This window comes from Leiobunum rupestre, chromosome 11 (genome assembly GCF_980474605.1).
Source record: "Leiobunum rupestre chromosome 11, qqLeiRupe1.1.hap1, whole genome shotgun sequence".
Classification (NCBI taxonomy): Eukaryota; Metazoa; Arthropoda; class Arachnida; order Opiliones; family Sclerosomatidae; genus Leiobunum; species Leiobunum rupestre.
The window spans coordinates 46912590-46922484 of NC_143394.1; the positions used below are offsets into that span (position 1 = coordinate 46912590).

Consider the following 9895-nt stretch of genomic DNA (forward strand, 5'->3'; position numbering starts at 1 on the left):
AACTGGCCACGTCGGAGGATTGGGTTGCCGGCTGTGGGGCGGCGGGTCTTCGTATAAGTCGCAGTGGTCCCGTTTCCCGGCCTTTTGGAGTCCACCGGGATCTGTGCCGATTATGTGGGCCGCTGTGTGCCTGTCGTTTTCTCTTTAGACGCTCTTTCTGAAGGGTATGACTTTCTACCTGGAGTTGCTAGAGCATCCCCTCTTATTCCCACTGCTGTGTGCGAAGTGAGGGGTTGGTCGTCCCATTGTTGCATCTTCTGCTGGGTTGAGTGGCTTGCGTCTAAGGTGAGACCATCAGTAGTAGGGTTCTACTACACATGCTAAATTGGTCACCTGCCCGGGATTGTGGACGCTGGCGTAGGGCATTCTGATGGGACCACCCGCCCGGTGTAGTAGGCTGTTGATACGCTTGGAGCACCGGTATATAAATTTCTGACCACATGACTAACAAAACGAAAATACCACTTTCGATTTTTTTAAAATGGTGATACTAAAAGCTTATGTTAAAAATAACTGCTATAAACCAAACGTTCTCGACCTTCGAAATGTTGAAGTTTTAAAAATAATGTTTATCTCAATAATATACAAAATATTATAATAAAAAACAACTACTATAAACAGACTATTTCGACCTTTAAAATGGTGATCTCGACCTTCAAAATGGCGATCTTTTTAAATGGAAATTCGGTCACGTTTTTAGTAGACTTTAGTTCAGTAGACTTCATACTAAAAAGCGGGAGACATAGACCTAATAAATCGTACAACTGGTAGAACCGTAAGCCTACAAAATCTCCGAGGAGACTCTTTGAAAATCGCCTAGGGAAGAAATTCGATTTCTTGTCTAGATTCAATAAGCTTTCCAATGGACTAGATCGACCAGGTACCTACCCTTCTTAGAAACTTTTATTCTTCGCAACGTTTGCTTAAGCGGATGTAAAATTCTAGGTATTCCGTTTGTTTCGCATTCTGAAGGGCTTTAGATTGCTGACGTCAAGTTTGACAATATTGGCAATAAATCAAAAATAAATTCTTGTATTGTTAAATCGTTACTCAAATTCGGGACTTATTTCCGACACTCGAAATCCGTTGGGATCTCTTACGAGCAAAAGAATTAAATACTCGGACGGCCAATGTACGGTGCGCAATTTTTAATTTTAAATATTTTGTTTTATAATCGTATACATTTGATGTGAATGTCGTATCACAAGATACGAAAAATTTAAAAACAAAAGGTGATATTTTGTTTATTGTTTACAGCGTTTAATTTTTGTTTGTTTTTTTTGTTTGACTTATCACAGACTCGGGGGCTTGTATAACGAATAACAACAAAACGTTGCCTTGTTTTAGTTTTTTTTGACATTCAATAAATTCAGTTTTTTGAGAAGTGATTTACTTTTAAACATTTGTTTCATTTAGGCGTTTTATAATATTTTCTTTTAAATATTTTTAATACATTTATTAACAATTGTCGTGTTTTTGTTTTGTTTTTATAGTTAACACAGAACGAAGACGTTAGTATAAGAAGCTTTAAACGTAAAGAAAATTTTAAAAAATCCCAGGAATGTGAAAAATTTCAGAGTGAACAAAAATATGTATTATAAAATGTAAAAAGAAAAGAGGGGTGCAAATGAGCAAATTGAGAAAGAAATACAATGTGAATTATTATAAGAAATAAGAAAATAATAATAATACATAGAAATATATTATGGGGTATAGTTTTTGCGTAATCTCTCGTCAGATGTCAACACCAACTATCTAGCGTACTGTTGAATTGGAAAGAAATGTGGTTAACCAAGGGTTAAATTAAACCTAAAATGTATTCGGGTTACCAGAGAATGCCTTGATTCCGGCCGCGAAGAAAAGACACGCCCCTCGGCCGCCGGGAAATAATATTTCATATTCTCTGTTAACCCAAATGCAATCTTTATAAAACAAAGCTGAAGCACGTGAAGCAAAAATATAATTTTAAGAAGCGAATCGGATCTATAAAACGCCGATTTAATTATAAATTTGGGAAAATAATATGGGTATTAGGGGTAATATAGCGCGAAAAATTTCGGAGTGAAAATTATCCAACATAAAACTCCGATTATATTTTAATAAGTTTTTTGTATATCACTTCCAAGAATCTTTGGTACGCGGTAGAGCGAGCTAAATACTTTTTTCCGTTCGGTTAGTAAAACGGTATTATCGTCATAAAAAAATCTGAACTATTATAAGTCTGGAACATTTCCCCCAGATTTTATATAATATTTATATATGGTAGGAAAAGTTTCGTCTTCTTAAAAAACGCGTTAAAATTGTCCTTACTCATTTTGAAATTTTATTCTATTTTTTTTTGTTCCTTATATAATTTCTTTTATATTCCGCAAAAACCGATAAATATATCTTCGTCTAATTAAGCTAAAACGTCTTTCTTAGTCCGAATATTAAAAATGTATTTTTTTATCTTTTTCATAAAGCGGAAGCGGAGGCTGCGGCGCCTGGTTCGAGTTTGATATTGATGGGTGATTTCCTTCGTCTGGGGACGCTGCAATTTTCGTGCGTCTTGACGTGTTTGTCGCAGTGGTCCTTCCGGTAGAATTTCCTAGGACAGAAAGTGCACTTGTGTTTCATAATGCCCAAATGAAGTTTACGGTGCCTTTTCCAACTGCAGGGGTTAGTGAAGACCGACTGGCAATCTTCGCACTGCAGCAAGACCTTATTATTGACCTTTAGGTGGTCCTTCAAAGGCGACGGTGACTCACCGTCCGGAATCTCACCTTCTTCCAAATCTTCGTGGACCATACCGGGCGATAAGGCCATCACCATGGATTCCTCCGGCCCCGCGTCTTCGGTGGCGATATTCTCGACGTCTTCTTCTAGAACGCACTCCAGCAACGGCTCGACCGTGATCTCCTCGACGTCCGAGACTTTCGTAATGGTCAACTCCCCGTTCGAGGTGAGATTTTCCAAGGCGTTCGATTGGTAGATATCGATAAGGTTTTCGTCCCGTTTTCCCGCGCTGGTTTTGGCGGCCCTGGAGGCTTCGGGATCTTTGCCGGCGACGGCCATACTGAGCTGAACCAAAGACTGACTAAAAGGCCCGACACCACCCGCGACTAGTCCCTTCCAAGAGTTCCCGAGCAACCATCGATTCCTTTGGTTGTCTTGGTTGCCGTTGGCGTTTCGCGGCGAGGCGGCCGTAGGTTGAGCGACGGAGGATAAGGAAGGCGTCAGCGAGCCTTTATGGAGAGTTTGTAAGTGAGCAACGGCTTCGACTTTGAGCGCGAAACATTTGCCGCAGCCAGGCATGCAACATATATAAGGGTAGGAGACGTTGGGGTCTTGACTAGCGTGTCTATGGCGTTCCAAAGTCGCCAGTGAAGATATGACTTTCTTGCACAGCTGGCAGAACATGGACACGAATTGAGGCGGTTGATTATCTCGATTATTAGCTTGAGGCTGCGGAGGAACTCTGTTATTTCGGCCACCGTAGGTGCGCCGATTGCCGGACGTACGATCCGGAAAGGAAACTTTCCCCAAATCTAACGTATCACCGTCCGAATCTTGATCTTGGTCGCCGAGAGTGGTGACCACGCTGCCAATCTTCAGCATGTGACTGGCCATGTGTTTCAACATGGCCTTCTTGCCTCCCGTCTTCTCGCATAAGGCGCACTGGAACCAATCTACCATGACGTGGGCCTGCTGTTCGTGGGCTTCGGCCACTCTCGGGTCGTCGAAAGCTTTCAAGCAAAGGCTACACGTGAAGGAGCGACTTCTATTCTTGTTGGCGGCGCTTACTCCCGCGGATTTGTTCGCGTAGTTGGCCATCGAGGCTGGAGGACTAGATAGCAGTTGTTTCATAATGCTGGTTCCACTTTCCCCGTTCAATTCCCAATTCTTTCTCGGATCGTCGTCCTTGAGGCCGCCGTGTCCTTTCTGAATATGACTGACGACCGACTGAATGTCGTTGAAGGTATCGCTGCATTTCCCGCATTTGTATTTACCGCCGTTTTTATCGTCGGTTTCTACGAACTTCAACGTACTCTCAATCGGATCCTCTTCGTTCTTGTCCGAGTTCAGACTGTCGGTGCTGTTTCGACGAGCCAGTTCTTCCCTGTCGTTGGAATGAGCCGCTTTGACGTGTTCCCGAAGAGCGCTTCCGTTATCGAACTTAACGTCGCAATTGTAGCAATGGTGCAAACGATTTTCGACCGATCGGGTTTCGTAGCAAGCGCTTTCGTGAGAAGCGACTTCGTTTTTGTCCTTTTGAGGACGTCCGCAATAGCGACAATAACACGAATAAGGCGACTCGCCGCGTTTGTGAGACCTTTGATGCTGAAGAAAGGTTTTCCTATCGGTGAAAGCCAAAGGACAAAGTCTGCAACACATGACGCGCGGGTTGTTGTTGTTCAAGGAGCTGACCTGGCCGCCGAATTCTAAGTTTTCGGCATCGACGGGTTCTTCCTTAATCCGCGCTTCGTCGTCCAATCCGCTATTACCGTGTTTATCCACGAAGTTCCCGAAAAGCTTCAGAACTTCCAACGACGTTGGAATACCGTTTTCAGTGACTAAATTTTCGTCGGTATTGTCTTCCTTGGAATGCCCCAGGACGTGTCCGTCGTATTGCGCTCTGTTGGTGAAAATCTTCCCGCAGAAACTGCAGTTGTACGTTAACTCCATGGGAACGGTACTCGCCATGTTACTATGCAACTTGGCGTGTCGTTGGTAGTTAGTCAAATTGAAGAAAGCCCGGTTGCACAGAGAGCAATAGCCGGCGATATTTCTAGAGGTACCTTCCTCGTCTTTGTTGTCGCCTAGATCTTGTGGTTGGGCCGCCACCCAGTGCGCCTTTTTGGTATTATCCTCCGGTTTCTCCCGGGAGCAAACGCTGTGAAAGTGGTTTCTGAGAGAGGCGCAATTGGCCGCTTTGTAGCCGCAGAGGTAACAGCGGAACTCTTCGAAACTCTCCTTGGCGTGTTTCTTCTTGTGGTTCGTCAGCGACTCGGACCTGAAGAAGCTCATGCAACAGTACTCGCAGGTAAAAGGCTTGACCCCCGTGTGCATCTTCTTGTGGCGCATGTAACTGCTGCGGTTGATGAAGAAACGCCGGCATTTGTCGCAGAAGAAATTACCTCGATGGCTGACATTCTTAGGCATGGTGGCGTTGCTATTACTACTAGTAGCGGCGATATTGGCGTTGTTGTTATGGGGAAGGGCTTGTTGGAGCAATTTACTGAGCTCCGATTCGACCACCGGCCCCTCCTCCTGGCGCTGCTGGGAAGCCTCGCCTTCCTTTTCTACTTGGTTTTCGGTGGTCGATGATTCCGCCTTGGAGACGTCGTTATTATCGGTCAGACGGCGGTTCTCTTCACCATCCCCGATAAAACCGTTACTGTTCGAATTATCCATCGATTTTCTCCTGGCGGGACTAGATAGGGAGGCTCTCTTGAACCTCTTGAGACTAGTGGGATACATGTCCGTGTTGAACAGGACTCGTTGTTTTCGTTTGCGTCCGTATCTCGACGTATTTCGCGGAGACAAGGGATCGTCGCCCTTTTGACCTCCGCCACCGCTACCTTCGTCATCCATATCGACATTGGCAAAAGAATCGTCGTTCTCTTCCGCTTCCTTCAGGTCCGCGCTAAAATTCGATTCGGCCGCCGTTTGTTTATTGAACGCCTCTCGCCTCGTCTCGTCCGGAACAACGACCGGGGTATCTGATAACAGTTCCTCCTTAATTTCTATGGTCGGGGTCGATTTCTTCCGGCGTTTCTCTTTGTTGACCCCGGCGGCTTTGGGGGTTCTTTTCTTCCGCGGTTTCTTCACCGGCGCGGTAGCCACCGCGGGGCTCAACGGGCTTTTGCAAGGAGACCCCTGATCCTTGGTCCAATTCTCCTTGCAACCGTTAGTTCGCTTATGCTGCGTTCTCAAGTGTTCCCTGAGCGCGTCCGGGCTCTGACTCCAATCGCCGCAGTGAGGACATCGGCACGACGACGGGTCGTTGCCGTGAATCTTCTCCTGGTGTTTGACCCACAAGTAGCGCCGAAAAAACTGTCGGCCGCAAAGATGACACGTATACTTTTTCTCGCAATAATGCATTCTCAAGTGTCGCCGGTAACTCCCGTAATTGGTAAAGGTCTTGTTGCATAGATCGCAAAAATAGGGACCCTTCCCCTTTTCGGCTATCTTGGGGATGGTTGGCGAGGTCAAGGGGCTGGCTAAGGAGGTTTCTTCACGAACCGACTCTTCGGCCATGGCTTCGTAGTCAATCGGCGACGACCAATCCAGAACGGACACGTCGTAATTGGTTCCATCTCGCTGGCCATTGTCGCCCCGCTCGTAGTCGTATTCGTACTCGTCTACGGGACTTCCACTCGGCGACCTCTGGTCGAAACCATTCTCTGGTGAAGGATCTCTGATGTCCATGTCCAACCACGCTTTGACATCTGCAAAATTAGCAACAACAAAAAACACGCGTTTTATTAGTACGAAAAACGCAAATAGCTTATTTATAGACTCATTTTCGAGGTGCGAAATAAGGTAGCTCCGAAAGTGGTACGAGTAGAGCGTACCCAACTCGACGCAACACGTTGCGAGATACAGAACTGTACGTGTCGAATATCGACCATCTCGTTAAACATTTTTAAGCCTCGCTTAAATCGCGACAGCGGCTTGGTCAAATAGTTTACCTAATTAAATAGGGATTACGGTGGGACTTGCGAATTTCCTAATTTCGGACATAAATCACGGAATTTAAAAAAAAACTCTCGCAAAATCGAACTTCTTTTATATCGTAATTAAAAATTCGCTATGGTAGCTAAAACCCTACGTATAAGCACTAAAAACGGACAATTAGGGAAATTTTTAAATTAAGCCTTATAATGCGCAAATGTCAAAAAAAAAAGCTTCAATACAAATACACGATCACGACCTCGGTACATTATCAGAATGTCAAATATTTTGACGTACACGCGTGCACTTGAATTATATATTGAAATATGTCGCGCTGGCAATAACAGAGGGCAGCATGTGTTGGGCTCACTCTCTCCTCTCTCTCTCTCTTCGCCACTAAGGGGAAGGCAGTAAAAGGGGGTATCGATATAGGCGTCCTACTTTTGGCTATCATCGCCCGTAAAAACCCCTACGATTAATGCCTAGCGAGAATTTACGCGTTACTAAAAATTTAACAGTACATACGAAATCATACAATGCATTCTAATGTAACATAAGACACGTACGAGAAGGAGATAATTCCATTCGTATTTCTCGGAATATAAATTCTCAAGAAGAAAACATTTTTTGGGTCATCCGAGAGTACTTTGGCGTGGTAAACGTAGTCAACGACGAAATCGAACTTTGAACGCCACTGGCATTACCCAAAGAGATATAAATACAATACGCCATACATCTACACCCCACTCCCGAGTGCCCCTTCTACGTGATCTAAAATAAATACTCGAGTAAATTATACTCCACACTAAGTTAATTTACAACTTCAACCACTTTTCGGTGTAAAATTAACAATATAGTACAATTATCCATTGTTCCTGACAATGATTTATACACCTTTTTTTAACATTACAAAAAATAGCTAAAGTGGCGCTGTCAATACTAGTTGAGATAATTAGATTTAATTTTTTAATTTGAATAAAGCGAAAAGAAATTGCAAAGATGCTAATTAGATTACATAATTTTACATTAATTCGCCGAGAGGCCAAGGTATAACGGGGGGGGGGGGAGATTAATAAATAGGCGGAAATAAATGTTTTCAAGGTCGTATTTTCCTTCTGACGCTAGAAACCGCAAAACTTTCCCTTCCTGCCCAAATTTCACTCATGCGATACAAAATTTCGCCTAAAGCTTCGAAAATTTTATATTTCCAGAGGCCTGGTAGTTTGGGTCCTCCGTGGTTTAAAAAAGCTATATTTTGCCTGTAAATCACTAAATTTTTACAACGCCTGTTTTATTATTTTTAACTAACAACGCGGATACTGGGTTATCTTCTATACAAAACGTTTTCGAGATAGGTGTATATAGAAAGAGAGGGAATACGTGGTCGTGGTAGGCCTAAAAGTTATCTTTTCAAATTGGAGGGGAAAAAAATACCATTATCACATTGGCAACGTCCGCCGTTACATTATTGATAAAAATAAAAAGTAAACGCAGATATGGAGAGAAAGAGAGAGAGCGAGGCTCGCGTGAAAACACTGAAAACAGCCAAAACGATTGATGACCTAAAAACGAGGATAGAAGAGAGAGACGCCAGAGCCATTTTATACGTTTCGCAATTCGAAAAAGGTCACGGGTTTAAAGCTTTTATATTTGATACGTGTAAAACGGCCGTGATTAAGCGTTGTTTCCGACTTAGCTCATCTATAATTATAATCGGAATAACAAAATTTACATACTGTATATTAAGATTTAAGATATCTTACGAAGTATACGTTATATCCCGCCGCGTTCACGTTTATAGCGTTGTAAAGGGGCTATTGTTTTTAACCCTTTACGAGTGACAACTCTGTTATTGGTACGTGGGGGGTTTTAGATAATTTATTTGAAAGTAGTGTTCATGGCGGATATGGTCGCCGCCCTATGGTTCAGCGGGGAGAGAGAGCCAGCCAGCCAGGTCGATTGTCGGAGAGGCCACCATCGGCTTTCGGCGTAGTGGCGAGCCCCGTTTTTGCAGTCCCCCTGGCCGAGATACTCTCTCTTTCCGCGTGCAATTTTTACAACTACGCCAAACGCGCGACTCTCGGAGTGACTACTCACCTCTAGCAGCGTCTAACTTGCTCCTAAATAGATCCACCGTAGAAAATAATTAGCGTCGGATATAAACCGTTAGATTCGCGAGGAGTGAGCCGGAAAAGAATGAACTGGGGCCGCGGATTCGAAGCGACTTTTAAAGAGACCACGATTAGGAAAAACGGGGACTCCTCTCGCGCTAGAAAAATACTTTTCTTCGACGGGGTGTATATTTGCGCGCTATAGAAGGAGGAACTGGCGCTGTATGTTTTTACCGCGATAAGGGCCTTGGAAGGAAGGAGAGAGAGCGAGAGAGAGAGAAAGGGAAGGAGAACGTAGCGGTGAAATGGTCGATATGCCCCCTGCACCAGGCAGCCAGCACCACGGCAACCGGCGGGTACACGACTCGAGATAGCTGCGCCAAAACCGCCAATGGGTGTTCCGGGGGAGGGGATCGCCGCGACATCTGCTGGCCAAGTCCCAGAAACTGTGCGCCACATCGCTCTGGGGGTAAGATTACGGGGGTGGCGTACTGCGCTCGACGAGGCAACGCGGCGCGAGTTTTCGAGGTACGCGAAAATGTATACTACGCCTGTATGTTCGTCTGACTCGTCGATATACGAGCACCTGTCGCGAATACACATGACGCTGTTCCACATTATTACAACAATATTAAGCCGTCGACGACGAAGCCAGCCTTGAGGATCGTATTATAACAACTGCCATTCTACTCTTTCGCGCATCTACCTTTATAATTTAGGCAGAATCAGAACCCGGAAAATGGGATGATATCCAAGCTTTTACGCGCGTCATACGCTGAGCGGGGGAGGATAGTTTCCACGCGTTTATACCGTGGACAGTTGACTTTATCCCATACATCTCGTCGTATCATTAAAATTGCTTTAATTAGAAGTACCAATATATCCACGCTACGTCTACGTAGTTATCTAACGGTGGAAAGTTAGACGAATTACGAAATAAGTTGACTTAAAATACGTTTTGGAGTAGCACATTCGTATAAAATCATAGTACATATTCCTAAATAAACAAGTTACGATAAAAGACCCACGAACACATCCCCAAAACTACAACGAAAACCGCGCCCTTTTTCGAATATATTTCGTCGCGCTATTGGTCGGTTTTCGGCGGGAAATATCAATAAAAAAAT

General features: G+C 44.3%; 1 protein-coding gene across 2 annotated transcripts; it reads right to left on the minus strand.

The window, feature by feature from the left end:
* Positions 1-1144: 1144 nt before the first annotated feature.
* LOC149923060 (uncharacterized) lies at positions 1145-9441 on the minus strand. Of its 2 annotated transcripts, none has more exons than XM_090164277.1 (2): positions 8755-9441; positions 1145-6431 (listed from the first exon to the last, which is right to left on the minus strand). In XM_090164277.1, exon 2 carries the CDS (start codon positions 6409-6411, stop codon positions 2455-2457), a length of 3957 nt encoding a protein of 1318 aa, XP_090020403.1. In that variant the 5' UTR covers positions 6412-6431; positions 8755-9441; the 3' UTR covers positions 1145-2454. The 2 variants fall into 2 exon arrangements, with proteins under 2 accessions (XP_090020403.1, XP_090020404.1); XM_090164278.1 differs by lacking the exon at positions 8755-9441 and adding an exon at positions 6900-6921.
* Positions 9442-9895: the final 454 nt, after the last annotated feature.

Coding starts and splice junctions, on each gene's coding strand:
- LOC149923060 (XM_090164277.1), bottom strand. CDS start 6,411: ATGGACATCAGAGATCCTTCACCAGAGAATGGTTTCGACCAGAGGTCG.